This window comes from Berghia stephanieae, chromosome 2 (assembly GCF_034508935.2).
Source record: "Berghia stephanieae isolate SIO BIC M18660-M18661 chromosome 2, UCSD_Bste_1.3, whole genome shotgun sequence".
Classification (NCBI taxonomy): domain Eukaryota; kingdom Metazoa; phylum Mollusca; class Gastropoda; order Nudibranchia; family Aeolidiidae; genus Berghia; species Berghia stephanieae.
The window spans coordinates 97126777-97146776 of NC_088361.1; the positions used below are offsets into that span (position 1 = coordinate 97126777).

Sequence of the window (20000 nt, forward strand, 5' to 3'; positions counted from 1 at the left end):
CATTGTTGATATTTAGGCTGAAGAATTTTGATAATCTTCGTTTGAATGTTTCTAATTCGGTTGTGTTCACACATGGTTCGGGAAGAGCGTTCCGTTCTTTGGGTAGTGCGGGGTGCAATTGAAGATTTGAGGATGTTTGAGTTTGTAGATTGGTGTTTTAGTGTTTTAGAGTGGGTTTTCTATGTATAGTTGTTCTGGTAAGATGGTCGTCATTTTGTTTGTAGTTTTGAACATGAGGGTTAAGCGTTGTTCTTTCCGTCTGTCTTGTCATGTAAGGGAGACCACCCATTCTGTGTGATCATTTCTGTTACGCTGCTATGGGGGCAGTAGTCATTTAAGACAAATCTTGTATCGCGGCGCTGGACATCTTCAATTGCTTTTATATCCGATTGTAGGGTGGGTCCCAAACTGTAAAGAATAAATAGCCGAAGATGGATCCTATGCGTGTTGTGTAGGCAGTTTCTTTTAGGTTTGTATGGCAATGTCTGATGTTCCTTTTGATGAATCCTAGCGCTGAATTTGCTTTATTTATTATTCTGTTGATATGTGTTTGCCATTTTAGTTTTTTAAAGGCCATTTTAAAGCATATTCCACATTTCTTCAACATTTCCTGTTTCCAAGGATCTCATCGTTTCACTCAAGTCTCGAATGTTTTCAATTAAGGCGTTTTTATTTGCTTTGTGATAAAGATATATTCTTCTCCTTTTTGTGTACTGTGGTTTTATGTCAGTGTAAATGACAACAATGCCATGATCTAAAAGACCGGGAATGACGTCAGAAGTTTTAATCGGGCTAGGATATTTGGTGATCTAGAGGTCTTGAGTGTTGTGCACGAGACAATTTTTAAACAGGCCAAAGTGAAATTATTATGATAAGATGAAACCACATTTTTATCAACCAAAATTTAATTTTATCATTACATAATTTACAATATTTTCAAACAAAATCTGGTCACACTCGCATGAATGTTATTTTATGTAGGCTATCAATCAACGTTCAAATATTTAATAAACTAGCCCTACATTCACAAATTTACAAGTCTGATCACTAATGCAAATTGAGGGCACTGCAATGCAGTCGCTTGAATCACAACAGTTTGCAGATTGCTTAAATCAACAAGCGCCTTTTTAAAATATTAATAACAAGCAGAGGACAAACAATACAACAAGTTGAATGTTTCAAATATTTAGGCTTCAATGTAACATCCAATGGAAAATCAGATTGTGAAATAAAGAAAAGAATAGGTATGGCGAAGAATGCATTCAACCAGCTGCATACAATTATGAAAAACAGGAATATTAGCATGAAAACAAAAATCAAAGTCCTGGATTGCTATGTACTGTCTGTGCTGCTATATGGTTGTGAGAGCTGGACCATAAACAAGACCATGGTTAAAAGACTGGAGGCAGTGGAAATGTGGTTTTACAGAAGAATGATGAGGGTGTCATGGATGGAAAGGAAAAGAAATGAAGAAATTTTAGAAATGGCAAACAGAAAAAGATCACTGATAACAAAAATCATCAAACGCCAAATGGAATTTTTAGGACACATTATCCGCCACCCTGGTTTGGAAATACTCGCCTTGACTGGAAAGATGAATGGAAAAAGAATAAGAGGAAGACAAAGAATAACGTATTTGAAAGGGATAAGAACTTGGACAGATGAAGCTGAGAAAGGTGGCGCTGCTTTAATAGAATTGGCAAGAGATAGATCAGCTTGGCGGAAGATGACCTCCGACGTCTGCTTCAGATATGGAACTACATGAGATGAGATGAGATATTTGGTTACAAAAACCGCGGCACGGTAAGAGGGGAGGTTAAAATTAGAGAATGTAAATTTAGTCATGGTGACATTATGACGATAATCTATTATGCCTTCTATTTATATAACGCAAACTATTTCATATTTTACAGAAAATCATTTATAGTAGTTTTATTGGCAAGAATCAATCATAAAAATCTGGAATAACAAAGCTGGATTGTGATTCCCGACTGGTGTATTTCATTTTTCAAAAGCGATTTTGATCATCTTAAAACTTTTCAAGAGTGATCCGAGCACAATAGCAGTGAACTTTCAAAATAATTTCATGACATATTCTTGTTTAAGCAATAATAACAACATAACAAACAAAGAAAATAATACACATTCATATATGTACCTTTTAGTAAACTAATCGAGGTGCGGAAATTGCTACGCTAAAACTGTATTTAGATATATCTAAACAATAGATGAAAACAAACGTACAGAGGCCGTTCGCTTTTATAGGATCTCTGAGCGATATTTAATATTTAATACTTTTGATCGCAAGGCTAATTGCTAATCTCTGGAACAGAAATACATTGTAATACAATATTATTGCTGGAATGACCAAACTGCAAAAACAGCAACAGTATTATTAGTTGAGATAGTAGTAGTACTAGTCGTTAAAGCAGCAGCAGCAGCAAAAGTAGTAGTAGTAGTAGTAGTAGTAGTAGTAGTAGTAGTAGTAGTAGTAGTAGTAGTAGTAGTAGTAGTAGTAGTAGTCGTAGTAGTAGTCGTAGTAGTAGTAGCAGTAGTAGTAGTAGCAGTAGTAGTGTAGTAGTAGAGTGTATTAGTAGTACCCATTGGTAACAGCTTATCGCAAAAGCGGTTGTGATAATACAGTGAAACCTCATTATACCGCCATGTTTGGGACCAAGGCAAAATTGGCAGTAAAGCCAGTTTGGCAGTATAATGAATTTGTTCAATGTTGTATAGGACTCAACCAGTGTTTGGAATCACTATCTGAACTCTAATTAGAAACCATACTTTCAATAACTAGGTCTAAACAGCTATTATTTATTGAAAAAAAAAAACAAAAAAAAAAAACCAAAAAAAAAAAACAAACAAACAAACAACAAAACATCAAAATGAAAAGAATGTAGCAGATTTTTTTTTCATTGCGGTCAAAAACTTGGAAGACAATTTTGTTGAGTAACATAACAAGTATTTTTTCTATTATATTTATATACAGTGTTTTCGTCATTGGGTTGGTGGGTGACGCTATAAAGAGGCTTTTGACATTATATATATATATATATATATATATATATATATATATATATATATATATATATATATATATATATATAATTATTATTATTTTTTTTTTTTTTTAATTTTATTTTATTCATTTTTTTAAAAAAATATATAGATAAACGATTGTTCCAGGCAAAAAGTTGGTGGTAATTGAGTCTGGCGGTATAACAGGGGGGGGGGGGGGGGGGGGGGGGAGAGTATAAAGAGGTTTGAGTTTAATGTTCTCGGCGTCAGTGGCATGGTTTCCTCTAACAGTAACAGTTATAAAAAAGGATTCATCAGGATTGTCACTGGATGGGTGACAATCGTCGTAGAATTCTGACTTTAAACACATACTGTATTCAACTCGGGTGTAAATGACTATCAAGCTATGCTAGTACAATAAGGATTTCTAAAAGGCGATCTGCACTGTGTAAAATATAAATTTTGTACCAAAAGGGGTTATATAAAATATTGTGAAGCACATTGGGCTGAATATGGTGAATACATGGAAATGCTCACCACTATGAATGTTTGTTTGCAACAGCATAGGTAGTAGTAGTAGTAGTAGTAGTAGTAGTAGTAGTAGTAGTAGTAGTAGTAGTAGTAGTAGTAGTAGTAGTAGTAATGGTAGTATTAGTAGTAGTCGTAGTAGTAGTAGTAGTAGTAGTAGTAGTAGTAGTAGTAGTAGTAGTAGTAGTAGTAGTAGTAGTAGTAGTAGTAGTGTAGTGTAGTAATGGTAGTATTGGTAGTAGTTGTAGTTAGTAGTAGTAGTAGTAGTAGTAGTAGTAGTAGTAACAGTAGTAGTAGTAGTAGTAGTAGTAGTAGTAGTAGTAGTAGTAGTAGTAGTAGTAGTAGTAGTAGTAGTAGTTGAGTAGTAGTAGTGATGGTGGTGGCGGTGATGAAAGGACTGCACGATGTATTTGTATCCTTGGCCTGTCCTAATGGAACCATATTATTAACAATCCCCACTTATCTTTATGTGCTTTTATTGTACTTTCAATCTTGAATCATCTGTCATTGACATTGTTTATATATATAGCCAGTATTCATCCAAACCTGAGTGAAATGGTCAATGGCTAATTCTATGTGAAAAAAATAATAGAGAGAGGGCATTTAATTAAATGGAAATGATTAGCTTGAGCTAAATGTTATTCATTTTTTTCTCTGGTGGGGAGTGATCGTACAGACCCGTTGGCAAGTCGTTGAAAGCATCGCTTATTTTCTATTTTACGAGTTGAGCGTAGTCATTTTCATCAATCGTTATAGGATAGAATGACACAAAAACATTGAACGTGAAATTGAAATTTATAATTTTTAAAAAGTAAAGAAATCAAAACACAAATGCATTTTTACGCAACAATGTACACTTTGAGTGGACAATGACAACCTTAGGCAGTGAATAGGAACATGTACGTATTGATAAGTCTTATCATGGGTCACCCTCGGTCATGATATCTAAATGCTAAATGTGAGAGTGGGAGTTGAAATCGCGTGAAAAGCCAGACATTTTTTTTTTTTTTTACTGAGATAAGCTGGCAAAGTGACTGGCCCAACAGCTATGATTGTAAAATCACGACCAGATGAACAGTAATAGAATATTTCAAGGCTCAAGAATTTAGAATTCAAATTGAATAAAACCTAAAACTGTGGAAAAAATTCTTAACTGATGCATACGGCAATAGAAGGATGTACTTTTTTTTTTCCCCACTGCCACTACACTCATCTCATCCATCACCTTTTAAAAAAATTTGTATTCAAAACATTCGAAAGCTATAATTTATAAAAATCTTATTCTATTAGTTCTTACCTGTTGGAATTTGAAGATCAGCACACGGTTACACAGAATGCTAAATATAAATATGAATTTGCGATCTCTCCTGCTGGCTTTGTGTTGCTTGTTTACTTCGATGAGAGATTTCTCCTCTTCGTTCACTTCTAGGTTAGAGGGAAAGAACAAGGCTGATTTCTTGAAATCACAATATCAAAATATTAGATAAATAGAATTGTTCATTAAGAAACTGTGCAGCCGATTAATTTCTTTGATCAGATATGTTTCCACAGTCGATAGCATAAGAACAACATAAAACAGCTGATTCGTATCATAAGGCGTAAGCAGTAACTGAATGATGTTACGTCCTTACTTTACCCATATCAATGCAACGCAGAATCTAAAAATAGAACGGGTTTGTTCGTTGTTTGTTCATGTGACCAAGTTCAGAGGTCAAAGGGAGATAAACAACACCCACAAACGTAGACTGCTAACTGCTAAAGCCAGGCAAGAGAGGCACAGCGTGAAGTCCCAGTCTGAACTTCGGTCAGCTTTTTACTGTAATGCTGCTGAATGACAAAGCAAATTTAACTTGCATAAGCATTTCGTTTTAAATTGTCAATGCGTCAAGCATTACTTAACTAAACTCTGAACTTCTTGGAAGACTGCCTTTTAACTGCAATTATTTAATTCGTTTGCTGAAAAGTTCTGTATTTATCACTAACTTGCAAAACATTAATTTCGTCGACACACACGATAGCAACTTTATTATACACCATCATGGCTTCCATTCGAACTTTGTCTCTTGCAAGATCATCATTGTGCAGAAAAGGTAAGTTGTTCAATATTGAGATTTACGTTTCCACTTGTAAATGTGGATCTGCCGTGGTATATATGGCCTACAGTTGATTTGATATCTCTTTCTCTTCCTCCTCCTCTTTCCCGTCCTGTTCCTCCCTCTCTGAAATGTCATTTACACAAACAAACCAATTGATCCACCTGTGTACCGGTTTCACTTAGATTTCCAGGGCAGGTGCTATATACACCTCCAATAATCTTAATACATTCCTTCACTGTTCAAGACAGAAATATTGTTTTTAAAAAAATGAAAATGTCTTCAGCTGTTTTTTAAAATGATATTGGCATTGGGGTTTGCTGCTTTTTGAGTTGAATCTGTGTTTTGCCTAGCTTATGAATGTTGACCTTAAAAGAAGTTATCTTATACCAGTTGAGCTTTCGTCTATCCCAGAGAATGCAACCACTAGGTCCTCCTTTTGGGCTTTGAGAATTCATGCGAATTTCATTTGGACTCAGAAATTGAACAGACATTGGGACTTCTTATAGATGGCATCCTGAGAGATGCACCATTCACATTTTGTTAAATTTACAACATTCTTTTAGCCAGTCACTCCGAGAAAGAACATTGCGGACATCTCCAGAAGTTCTTCCCACTTCTAATCAAAATATGGGATTGTTATCAATAAAAGTGTGTTTTAGCACCATAGAACTGGACTTTCTTGGTTATTGGATCACACGCCAAGATTGACTTCCACATCCTGACTTGAGGATATATGATATGCTATAAGTCCAGATTTATGTAGGCTTTTACAGCCTTTTATCTGCTCTTGTGAACATATTTAATCCACGTCTCTCAAAACTGGGCATGTCACATAGTGGAAGGAGGTGTCTGAATTAAACTCTACAACAATATTTTTCTGTTTCACAATGAGCATCGAGACAGCACTAAATGCCTGCAATGAAGGGGCATCTACCACTGTTGCAGGCAAGCGGTTCCATTTGTCTACTACCCGAACTGAGAATAAGTTCTACCTGCCCAGGTCAGCATCAAAGTACAGATTATTGAGTGATCAAATGACTGCCAAAACACATCCCCACAAGCTATAAACGTCCTAAAATGCTGCTCTTACTCACTAATGCCATCCTGACTTACTTTGGTTATTTTCAATTTTTTTTTTAGTTTATTTATTTGTTGTGTTGTTTTTTTTTTTTTGGCTATACTCTGGGGCTCTTGACAATGAGGGTCATACTCATATCTGGTCAATCCAGAGGACGTTGAATTTACTGACGATAATGCTCTCATTTAATCAAAATATGAGCATCTCCAGAGTATAACGACACAGCTTGAAAAGTATGCAAACTGGACAGGGCTCACAATCAACACAAGAAATTGTAAGTGCATGAGCGTGAATAGTTGTAAAGAAGAAAAACTGAATCTAAAAGGAGGAGAGATAGATGATGTGGAAACTTTCACTTATCTAGGAGCAGAGGTTAGTAAAGATGAATGGGGTACATCAGATATAAGGAGAAGGATAGGACTTGCAAGCAGTGGCGTAGGGCCTTAAAGGCTATTAAGGCTAAGCCACAGGTCGTCATGGTCTTGATAATTTGTAAGAATTTAACAATAAAAAGTCACACTTTTAATTTTCTGTTTCACAAACAATGAAATTCATTGTTGACCTGGTGTTTAAAAACCCTTACAGGCCTCAAAACTTGAACCAATCACACCGCTTTGAATTTACTACAGCTCGAGTCGTACTCGTGCCACTGACCAATCAGTACAGCGTGTGGCTTTAAAGGTTGAGAAGGCTTCCAGCCATATTCCCACGGTACAACAAGGCGATGCATTTCACGTTTGCCGTGTGCTATGACTGTGGGCATGAAGAGGCATCTTGACTTTGAACTGAGTCATTGTGGCTTTCTTACTCCAGCCACACACAATGATCTAATTATTCCATTAATGGCAATCGTGTTGTACCTGTTACCCATCCCTCTTCGAGGCGTGTCAGGCATGTGATATTGAATTCCACTTGTCCCTTTTAACTTGAGTGTGAGACTGTATGTGTATCTTTATTGATAATTCGAGTGTTAATCTGATGTGTGCAGTGTCTGTTTTAAAAATTTTAATTAATTGCTATTAAGTGTGATGAATCACGCCTATTACCTGTTGACTATCAATACCAGTTCTTTGAATAGGGAAAATAAACATTTGATTAAAAGTCTCGGTCCCCATCAACCAAACGATTTTGTACTCACTATTAAAGACGGGAAGCAGAATCGGTCATTTGATAAAGATTGGTATAGTCGTTTGCCTTGGCTTACGATGAGAATAGAAAAGAAGAGTTTATTTTGTTTATTTTATCGCTTATCCTTAGCCAGGCATGATGAACAAGTTACAAAGAACATACAAATCTTAGGTAAAATAATTGAGTACATCAAATGTTTCTCTCTCTCTCTCCCTCTCTCTCTCTCTCTCTCTCTCTCTCTCTCTCTCTCTCTCTCTCTCTCTCTCTCTCTCTCTCTCTCTCTCTCTCATATCCATAACTAAAAGATAATTTGCGACAAAACATCTCAAATCCAGCCCCATGCTCCTAAATGACCAGGCTACGCCGCTGCTTGCAAGTGAAGCATTTCAGAGGCTTGGTAAAATCTGGAACACATAAGGCAAAGGAAGGAAGACAAAGGTTAAGCTGGTAAAAATGTTAGACTGGTCTATAATCCTTTACGGCTCTGAGACATGGAAACTATCAAAAAGAAGGGCAAAGGAAACTGGATGCCTTCTGAATTAAATGCTTGCAGGGAATGTTGAGAATAAGGTGGCAAGAGCATGTAAAGAATGGTAGAATTTCGGAATTGGCAGAGGTAGAGAAAGTTATTTGTGGTGGTGAGAAGGGAAATGTGTAATTGCTTTATGCCTGTCTTGCGGAGAAGGAAAAGAACCTTCAGTGGCATTGGGATGGACTCCAGAGGGGGAGAGAGTGAAAGGAAGACCCAAAACAAGGTGCAGGATAGTGGAAAAGGAAGGGAATGAAATGGGATGGCACTCCTGGCAGAGAGTGACTGTAGCCAAGGACGGGATGAAATAGAAGGGAAATGTCCAGGCTTTATATGCCTCCTGGTGTTGAGAGATAAAAGGTCAAGGTTTAGGTCAGTAGAAGGATATTCATCTGACCTTGCATCATTCTTTTTTTTTTTGCTCTTTTTTTTTTTTTTTTGGACTGCTGATAACACATATGGCACAAAAGCATCATTATTTGGTCAAGGCAGCAAGCTGTTTTGCCATTGAAATACACTTCCCTGGTATGTTTCACAATATTGTAGTCTTGACACCAGATGAGAGGTCATTCAACTATCGGACCGGGTAACCTTAATATACATACCAGGACATGCTGAGTGAGATAAGCTTAGACCACCTAGTTGCTAACCACCATCTTGTCTTGCCCTGCAGTATACACTTGAAAACTCCCTCTATGCAACTAGTTGGACTGTTGGTTGCCATTCAGTCTTCTGCTTTGGTTTCCATCCAGTCTCATTCTGCTGTTCTGAAACACAAATAACTTTGTTCCCATACAAGAGTTCACGCTCCAAACTAGATGGATGTTGTCCATTCTGGTGTTGGGTCCAAATGCATTGTCAAAGACTAATAAAAGGGCTGCAGAGGTTTAGTTACACCAAGACATTTTTTAAAAACTAAAAGAGCCCTGAATGTAGTAATACTACCCATTTATGCTTTAATTTCAATGTCTTGATTACCACATCCCCTCTAACATAATTCCAGATTAAGGTAGCTTCTCACACATCTGTCAGTCTATCTAAATATATATTTCCATCCATTCAACTCACTACTCGGCTCTTTATTGAACTGAAATATCCAATATTGACACAAATGTGACAATTGTATGGAAGTGGCAATTCTGACTCAAGTCTGAATTGTCTCCCATGGCTATTTGGACTCAAAACTCCAAAATAGAGAGAGAGAGAGAGAGAGAGAGAGAGAGAGAGAGAGAGAGAGAGAGAGAGAGAGAGAGAGAGAGAGAGAGAGAGAGAGAGAGAGAGAGAGAGAGAGAGAGAGAGAGAGAGAGAGAGAGGAGAGAGAGAGGAGAGAGAGGAGGGAGGAGGGAGGGAGGGAGGAGGGAGGGAGGGAGGGAGGGAGGGAGGGAGGGAGAGGGAGAGGGAGGGAGGAGAGGAGAGAGAGAGGAGAGAGAGAGAGAAGAGAGAGAGAGAGAGAGAGAGAGAGAGAGAGAGAGGAGAGGAGAGAGAGAGAGAGAGAGAGAGAGAGAGAGAGAGAGAGAAGGAGAGAGGAGGAGAGAGAGAAGAAGAGAGAGAGAGAGAGAGAGGAGAGAGAGAGAGAGAGAGAGAGAGAGAAGAGAGAGAGAGGAGAGAGAGAGAGAGAGAGAGAGAGAGAGAGAGAGAGAGAGGAGAGAGAGAGAGAGAGAGAGAGAGAGAGAGAGAGAGAGAGAGAGAGAGAGAGAGAGAGAGAGAGAGAGAGAGAGAGAGAGAGAGAGAGAGAGAGAGAGAGAGAGGAGGAGAAGAGAGAGAGAGAGAGAGAGAGAGAGAGAGGGGAGAGAGAGAGAGAGAGAGAGAGAGAGAGAGAGAGAGAGAGAGAGAGAGAGAGAGAGAGAGAGAATGAGGAGAGAGGGAGGAGAACGAGAGTAGAGAGAGAGAGAGAGAGAGAGAGAGAGAGAGAGCAATGCGCAGAGGTTAGAACTGATATAGAAATAGAAGAAGAGTTCAGAAAGAATTCTTTTTTACCCTTATCAGACTCAGCTCATAGCCCTACTCCGGTCTATAGGATTGTTACCTGTCTAAAACTATCACAATATTTTTTTTTTTCGTCCTGATTTTGACATCATATATGTTTTAGAAAAGCTTTTCCTTTAGATCACAGTTACTTTGACTCTCTTTTGTTCTTTTTGAAATGTTTTAACCCTTTTCTTTTTAATTTCTAACTGGATAACTTTATACTACCTGTTGAAAGTTATTATTGATGTTGTTTGTTTATCCAGAAAACTCACCAGCTAGATATAACGTACCAACACACAAAACAATGTGTAACCCTAAATCTTTATAGTCTGATTAATACCATTTAGTGAGAACTACTCATAGAATGGCTTACTAAAAACAATACCAAAGAGCTGAGTGACGTCAATTTCGTTCTCATCGTTATTTTCAGTTGCATCAATTTTATGTTATCATCAATAATTAAAATAAATTTTAAAAAACACAACAAACAAAAGCTTTACTACCATGGGAGACTATCAAGTCTGGATACTCTGCTGATTGCATATGTGCATTGGAATTTGAGTCCGAATAGCCACCGGAGACTACTCAGACTCGGGTCTGAAGGCTGCAGCCAAATTGTATAGCTATCATTAATATTTGTACAGCAAAAATAAAATCATTGTGTTGTCATCCTTTGGATCATAGGTAAATGATCCTTTAAAAAGGAGAAATACAAAAAAAACAAAAAAAACCATGTTAATATTCCACCTGTGCTCCTAAAGATGATTCATTTACATAGTGGTGCTTCAATCTATTGTATTTCAATTATTTTAGTGATAAAGGGCAAAATATGTGGGCGTATCAAGTCCACTTTAAAATATAAATGAAAAGAAATAGGAATGCTTATTTACTGATTTACAATTTACAGAGACTTTATTGGGGGAAAATGTTCTGAGGCTGCTTCTTACTTTATCCCGGTTGGTATTATGTATGGCCTGGGTGCTTTGTTAGAATGTAGAATTCTTAGTTCTTTTTGTTATTGCTTTAATGTGAATTACTAATTTGCAGGTCTGATAACTCAAATTGTTATAGTCTCATTGTTGTAATGAAAATATTCTCAAACCAATGCAAAGTAATGTCCATAATAGCTAGGTATGTTAAACCAAGACCATAATTGCGTTCGTCTGTCAGCCCTGCAAATATGTGCATGTCAGTTTATAGACATTGATGGTAATGTAATTAAATAAGGTCAAAGGCAATAATAATGGGGTCTGTGAATATGTAAGATTACATACCGATTGCAGTCATTGGTATATGTGGTGACATATGTTATGCAAGTAAATGTGTCATTGATATGTCAATATTTTTTAGCAGATAGCAAATGAAGTGGTTAGTGTGATGATTGTTTTGATTACAACTACATAGCTGCATAATGATGATAACAAGGTCACAGTTTTAACATCAAGAAAATAACCTTAAACAATTATTCAGTCTGGTAAATGGAACTGATAATTTAAATTATAAAAACATTTTTCAATATTCTCGTGTAACACATACCCGAGATGATTGTTTAAAATGTTTATTACTGGCTTAAATACATGCCTCAAATAGAGTTAAAGTGAATTCCTTTGTTCAAAGAACAATACAAACTTAGAATGGACTTACATTAGAAACGGAAAATGAAGTGTCTTTTAAACAGTTTTATGAATTCAGTTTATTAACAAACTTCTTATAAGAAGCATGTTTCATACATTTTAAACACCAATTGCAGTCATTGGTGACAGTATGGTGACATATGCAGTGTAGGCCAGTGCGTCATGTATATGCCAATGATTATTGTATTATTGTCTTAAAGGGGTGATAAGGTGTGATTACCTACAAGGCCCTTGTTATGATAAGATGTGATATAGTAAAGAATAATGATAAAATTATTTTTTCTGGCACTGAAACCAAACCAATGCCTTTTAAAATACCTTTAGCTATATACAACACATATTTGCACCATTCACAAGGAACTGTATTTCGGGGGGGGGGGGGGGAGGAGAGAGAGAGAGAGAGAGAGAGAGAGAGGAGAGAGAGAGAGAGAGAGAGAGAGAGAGAGAGAGAGAGAGAGAGAGGAGAGAGAGAGAGAGAGAGAGAGAGAGAGAGAGGAGAGAGAGAGAGAAGAGAGGAGAGAGAGAGAGAGAGAGAGAGAGAGAGAGAGAGAGAGAGAGAGAGAGAGAGAGAGAGGAGAGAGAGAGAGAGAGAGAGAGAGAGAGAGAGAGAGAGAGAGAGAGAGAGAGAGAGAGAGTGTGTGTGTGTGTGTGTGTGTGTATGTGTGTAGGATATGTAACAAGTATTGATTTTAGTGTGTAGCATATAAGGGGAGAGATGTCAATCATTTATTACGTGTCTTTTAAAAAAATTATTTATGGACACGCCTGAGTAGTTTTACGACATCACACTGTGGGTTAAGAATACAACAACAAAAACCCGTTATGTCTGAGGTATTGGTAAAGAAGGCAGAGGCTGTTGCAGGTTGCTTATGTCAGCAAAATATACATGTTTTTTTTTAATTTTTTATGTTTTATTTTTATTCTTCTATGAAATAAGCATACATTCAAGCACACACACACACACACACACACACACACACACACACACACACAAACACATGCACACACGCAAACACACAGCAGCCTGTCTTTAAAAGAGGTCTAAGGTTCAAACTAGAGCCGTTGCACGCTAAATTTATTAATTTATTTACTTATTTATTTATGGTTCACTTCCCAGAATTTTTCTGCTACTTCTGGCACTATATCACACAAAGCTTTCCAGATTTTTCTCTTGCACTAAGGCCTGCTTCACATTTTCACATATGTGCTTTTTCTTTAAAAATTTTCACTTTTCATATGAAGACCACACGGGAAAAAGGGCACATGTCACATATAACTCATTTTGAGATAATCCAATTTTAAGATTTGAAAGTCTACAACTATTTAATGATTTGTTTGGTACACTTAATATTCATACAGCGTATAAATCAATCATTTGTCAATAAGTGTGTGGAAAATTTATACATGAAATATTTTATTTTTTATGGACCTGAAGGAAAAATATGAATTGAGTCAGCATTGGACATGTGCCCTTTTTCCTTGTGAATCAAGGGATTTCCATGTATGTAAAGAAATGTCTCTTACTAGGAGTCCTGGTTGATCAGAAATGACCATTGCTATTATATCAATCAAATAAGCCACTTGTGCATGGTGTTGAGACCCATATAAACTTATTACCGCTTACAGTTACCGCAGTATGGGGATCAGCCCATTGTCAAGCTTTCAAACATTCATCTATCCGCTCCTGATGTCAGGATTTGCGTGTACAGCAGTGGCCCACCATACAAGTGCAAAGGACCAAGGCTCGAGTCTAGGTTCAAATTTTCTGTTTACTCCCATCCCCCACTCAGCAATAATTATTGGGTGGCTAGATATCCTGAGATCTGGCGGAAAGTAGCTACCAAACAAAATCCTAGCTAGTCGGTATCCTGTCACAGAAACGGCATTTCCTCCACTCTCACAGGCCGAATGGCTTCAAAGAACCTACTGCCTTGCAATGTGGGTATCCCCATATATCAGCTAGTAGTAACTAGTAGAACATTGGACTGCCTCGCCAAAGAACCCAGGTTCGAAAGAATAATTTTCTGTCCATATTTCACCCCCCCCCCCCCCCCCCCCATTTCCCAGGAATTCATTGAGTGGCTATATCTTCAGAGATCTAGTGGAAAGTATTACGTGATAGACCAGTGTCATACCCGACGAAGGGTAATCGGTACTAGGACAGATACTGAATGGACACCGACTCCAATGGCGAGAACCCGCCTAAGTCGACATTGTCAGGACCATTGAAATCATGTAGAGAAAAAAGAAAGTCAACATTGTAATATTGCAAAGAGACAAAGTGGGAATTCCAATCAAGTCGACTTAGCCGAAAGTCAAGTTAAAAGATTGGGGTTCTGTTGTAGGTAATCGATTTACACACTGACTTCAGTGAAATATCCATTTCATTGTCACAGTGCATTGTCGGATAAAGAAGAGGGTGAAGGGAAGAGTTTTGGCGTATCAGTATTAGGCATTGCCAAAAAATTATTTCATATAGCTATGCCGCTCCACACCCCATCAATACACTCATTCTATACTGAACCCTTTGACAGCAAGATTGGATTTCACATTGAACATAAACAGTGTTCACCTAAGTCTGTGATGAACTTTAACCACATCACAGATACAGGTGAAAACTGTAAAAATCAACAAAATGGATAAAAGTAGGTCTGGCTAATTTATTCGCATCTGTTTTTCTGCCTACAATTTTCCTCTTTTTCGGTTTGTCGGTTTCGCATGGGAATGAATCGTCCGCCATTTTGATAACAATGCTTTGTTGACAAATTTGCAATCGGCGATTGGCTGAACTGAGTCACGTTACCTGAGTCACGTGATCTACAGTCTCGGCGAATGGACTTATGCCCTTTTTCGTTACAAACCTATGGACATGTGCCTTTCTTCTATTGTCCCCCTTTTATTTCCCTCTCTGTACTATGTGACTTGTGCCTCTTTTGGGTAGTCTCGTATATTTAGACTATTCTTTAACAGGGGCACTATGAGCTAAGGGGGATAACTAAAAAAAAACGATTTTGTGACATGTGCCCTTCTTCCCGTGTGGTCTTCATATATTTTCATCATTTCTCTTAAGTAGTGAAAATAAATAGATAAATGTCCACTGGAAATAATCTGGTATTAATTCACATTTGACGTTTTCAACTTCAAAGTAAGGTAATTGAAAATTAGATACAGTCACCAAATGTTTCCATTCCAACCCTCTTTCCGGCAAATAGTGAATACACTATAAAACAACAATGTCGTATACAATGTTTAGATGATGAAAATGAAGGATTATTCACCATTTAAGATTGGGTAAATACGTATTTCAATTTGGAGGTCTAAGAATCCAGTTAATATGAACAGTATTGTAGCTGCTAGACTCACCCCCCCCCCCCCCCCCCCCCCCCCCCCCACCCACCTTTTTCCTCCCTGCCCATTCTCAGTTCTCACATTATAAAAAAAATTGATTCAATCCAATTTTAGACATAGATTGTTTGTGGGGATAGGGATGAAGGTAGTAGTCTGACAACTGTAAACAAGCCAGTCTATATTCGAATATAATTGTTTTATAATTACGATAATACCAAGTTTGTCTATCTCTGGCATAGTACTGTATTATCAAGGCTGGTTTACAAGTTAAGATATCAGTGCTAAAATGACTTAAATCACGTTGTTATGAATTTTCAACCAATCGGGGTTAAATTCGAGACCCTACTTCACCAATTTTCATGTGAGATAAATATGTCCCCTCTCTGTGTATTAATTCAAATAGTTTATATGACCCAGCATCTCAAAACAGTATTAAGTCAAGACGAATCTGTCCATGAAAAGCGAGTTTAGGATTAAAATTATAAGAAATAAGAATTTGACTTTTTTTGTTATATAAGAAATTGTATTTACGCTCCACCATAACGAATAGAGATTAACCCCAAGTTTCATATTTGTGTTGGTCCTGATAGCTCAGTTGGTAGAGCACTCGCTTCACTTGCAAAGGGACCAAGATCGATATTGGCTGCAGTCAAAATTTTTTCTGACCACCCTGTCCACCCAGCAGTGATTGGGTAGCTGGGTCTGTTAGATCTGGTGAAAGTATTTTGCGATAGACAAGCGTCCTATCCAAATTGCTATTGTCCATTTCATGCTATAGAAACTGGGAAAAGGACTACCTTTTGTTTCTCGTATTTGTAGCAGTTATAAATTCAATTTCCATCACGTAGTTCACCCCAGATTGTCACATCATATTGTTTGTTCTAAGCTGGGGGGAAATTTTAACTTCAGTTTTCTTAATGTAACATAGGTACTTATAGCAATGAGTTCTTGGAATCTTAATTTCAATTTCATACACTGAAAAAGTATAGATCATGACCCAGCCCATCAATTTGTTATTCTCCAAGGACACTATACTGCTGGGTGACCAAGTCGTTTCAACTGCAAATGGATACTTTAAAGAATGTTGTTTTTTTGTTTTGTTTTTTCGTAAAATGATAAAGAATTAAGAAAATGTTATATTCTTTAATACTCTTTTTGTCCCCAAAATTATGCAATTCTAATGATGCTGCTAGAAAATTAGGTAAACTCTCTTTTATTATGTTGTTGTGATTCTAAAGTACAATAAAGAATATCTTATCTTATATTCAAGAACAATATTATTTATGAATTGAAAAGAAAATATGGGTTCGAATCCTCTGGGAGGGTTTTGTTTTATTTTTAGTGTCAATGCTGTTGGGGAGGGGGAAAGGAAGGAAGGAATGACTGACTTATCTCGTCATTATTTATCCTTGCCACATTGCTCGTCACAATACATATTTAGACTTCAGGGTATGTTGAACTCAATCTCTAAAAAAAAAAAAGGAAGAAAGAAAAAGAAGAAAAAAAGTTGCACAGGTACCTTGACCTCTACTTTGATTATTCAAGAGTTTTGTTTTGTTTTGTTGCAGATCTCAATGCAAGCTACATGCTTTATATTTGTTTTTTATTTTTTTAAATTTGTGTGTGTGAATCAAATCTTTATCTCAGACAGAATCTCTTTAATTTCTACATCACGTTATAGTAGTATGCGTAAACGCCTACCTCCGATTAGAGATTATGAAATGGGTCACATCTAACAGTATCTCAAGTGGCAGAAAGGCCACATGCATATTATTCTTGTGATAGAAAATCTGAATAGATAAAAAAAAATAATCTAAAAGAAAAGAAAAGATTAAAATATTAGTTATTAAAAGAAAAGAAAAGAATTGAAAAAAAAATGAATTGTTTACCATTCAGCAATGATAAGTAATTCATTTTATTTTGCTTAGTAATCAAAAATTGAGTCTCTATCTTTTTATCATATCCATTTAGTATAAATATGTTTACAAGCTGTCGCCAGTCGCATCATTGTTGCTATTTTTTTTATCTTGGTGAGGACAGGTGAATGGGAGAAATTATGGTTTGAAAGAAATTCAATCTCGCTTTTTAGGAAATGGAATGAAGACAAAATGGCTGTCACACAGAAACAGCATACTATTGTTTGATTTTTGAATTTGAAAATATTTTTATGAAACATTGCCAGACAAAATAGAAAGAAAAATATAATTTTTTCCCCCCAAAGAATCAGCAATCCTCGATAGGGGATAGAATCTCAGACCTCCTGATTACTGGTCAAATGTGCTAAGAAGACACTAAAGACTTGAAATGAAAGTTTTAATAAAAAGAATAAGAGTCCAGAAAATATGAGTGTGGTCAGATGTTGATCGGGCGACATTGAACATAAAATCACAACCATTGTGTACTTTGGAAAGGCCTACAGCTCCTCACTCGACTAAGGTGTAAAAGAATAGCCGACTGAAGTCAGTGGTAGATATTGTAAGAGTACAATAAAACCTGTAATTATATCTTTGAAATTGAAATTTGGCTCTATCATGAATGCTAAGGAAATTGATGTAGCATTGTGAAGGGCATATAAATTGGCGTAAACATAATGAAAATTTGTGTTATGGTTTGTTTTGTAAATTCTGAAATTTTATTGCATTTTAAGACATTATTAGATAGATTATGATTTTTACTAATGCTGTACAGTTACTGGTTCTTTGACAATAATATGTATATTTTCAAGTAATTTGTAATGAGATATCAATGTTACAATAATTATCTTTATTCTTTTTAAATAGCCCTTACCAGATCGTTGACCACCAAGACTACCCCACCCCAAAGTAAAAAGGGTTTCGTAGCTCTAGGCACTGCTGCCTTAGCAGGTGTGGCCGGCTATGGGCTTTACAAAAATTATGGCTTAACAACCGTCAGAGAGGAAGTTAGCAAGACACTTCAAACAGTCAATCCAGTTGTCCAAGCAGCGGCACCTCCTACGAGTCAGCCTTCTGTAGGTGATGGTTGTATATTTGTGTGTTTCTGTGTGTGTGTGTGTGTATGTGTGTTTTGGGGGCTCATATTTTAGTTAAAAGAAAGTATGGGATGATTTAGTCTGAAATAGCTATAGAATTCAACTAGAAATTCAACAGGAAATGATATACACGTAGAAAAGTTTTTAATCTCAAATCTTTGTGTTGGATTTTTTTCTTGTTTTGTTGAAAATCCCATTTTAATGGGTTTCCCTTTTTTCGGTTCAACACAATTAGCAGCTCAGATACACTTTCTTTATAACTGACTTTGAGCTCTTTTTGATGGTTATGACCATGTTAGGTTATATATATATAATATTGGATTTTAAAGAACTGGGTAATCTTTAATATTTCACACAAAAATAATTTGTTTCATCAATTAAATGCCACAACTTTACAATTGAATAAGCTATCCTTTTTGCAGTATTAGATATATTACATATATAATGTTTTTGAGGAAATTGATAATTTTAGAAACAGTTTCTCATTTCATAAAACTATATATACTTCTAGCATCATACTTCAAATTTTTCATAAGTATTTCATCTTTCAAAGTGAATAAAGTTTCGAGTGATGACAATAGGTATAAAATAGATTATGTGCATCGAACATTGTTTTGTTTTTCATTAATTTAAGGCTGATTTTTAGTATAATAAACCAGCGTGCACATTGTTTTTGTTTTTCATTAATTTAAGGCTGCTTTTTAGTATAATAAACCAGCGTGCACATAAGAATGCGACCATTATAAGCAAGGATATAAATCGTTTTTTTTTTTTTTTTTTTTTTTCACAAGTTTGATGTCACAACTATTTTGATTTTAAGAAGAATTTATGTTATTTAACTTAGCACACAATAAGACGTTGGTTTAATATCTCTATGTAATGTATAAATCTATGGTGGTAACCATATTTTCCTCCTTGATAACAAAATATGCAACATATCATAATCAGTTGACACTCACATGAGTTTGGTATATTGTTATCAGTTTTCAAATGATCAAAAATAATTTCTATAATAAGAGATAGTAGAAGCTTGATGATGTCCCATTTTGTTGGTTTTGTTTTATCCACAATCATTCATTGAAAGTATAAAGTCTGTATAATGCATCACATTATTTTAGTTAAACTCAATCTTCCCATTTTATGACCTTCAGGTTTACTCTCAAGGCAAGGACCATGCATTGTACCTATGGATTCACCTGAAACCCACTGCCAATTCCAAGGAAGTGATGAAGACAGCCGCCAAGCTCCAGAAGATGGTGGACACTGTGGTGGATCCAACGATGAAGGACGAAGATGATGAGATCTTGGCTGGCGTTGGTTTTGGCCCGAACTTTTATGCTCAGGTGATGGTCATTGGTCAACTTATTTCTGATCAGCTTTGGTCTTGCTGAAAGAAATTTGAGATATATGCCTTCCCCATCAGATTTGAAGACTATTTCAACATTGCCATTATGAGATATGGGTATAGTACAATAATATGATTGCATCTACAGTAGTCACAAAGCACCAAACATTGAGAAGCGTTGATTATATTTCGTGTAGATGCACATTTTTATATGGTAATGATAATGACACATACTGGCATCATAAATATGCCAATATTATCAAGAATAATTATTGAAAGATGAGATAGAAGTTTTATCATAGCATTAAAAATACC

The 20000-nt window shown here is 36.3% G+C and overlaps 2 protein-coding genes across 2 annotated transcripts in view; one reads left to right on the forward strand and one right to left on the reverse strand.

Moving 5' to 3' along the window:
- Positions 1–5209, reverse strand: part of LOC144965965 (cytosolic purine 5'-nucleotidase-like) — a 37853-nt gene extending 32644 nt beyond the window's left edge. The window contains exon 1 of the mRNA XM_078901882.1: positions 4847–5209. The gene's annotated coding sequence lies outside the window, so the exon portion shown is untranslated. The remainder of the gene's footprint in view (positions 1–4846) is intronic.
- A 53-nt stretch (positions 5210–5262) lies between these two features.
- Positions 5263–20000, forward strand: part of LOC144965967 (dye-decolorizing peroxidase YfeX-like) — a 28026-nt gene continuing 13288 nt past the window's right edge. The window contains exons 1-3 of the mRNA XM_078901885.1: positions 5263–5639; positions 18111–18319; positions 19492–19683. Coding sequence (XP_078758011.1) covers positions 5588–5639; positions 18111–18319; positions 19492–19683 — 453 coding nt within the window. The 5' untranslated portion in view covers positions 5263–5587. The remainder of the gene's footprint in view (positions 5640–18110; positions 18320–19491; positions 19684–20000) is intronic.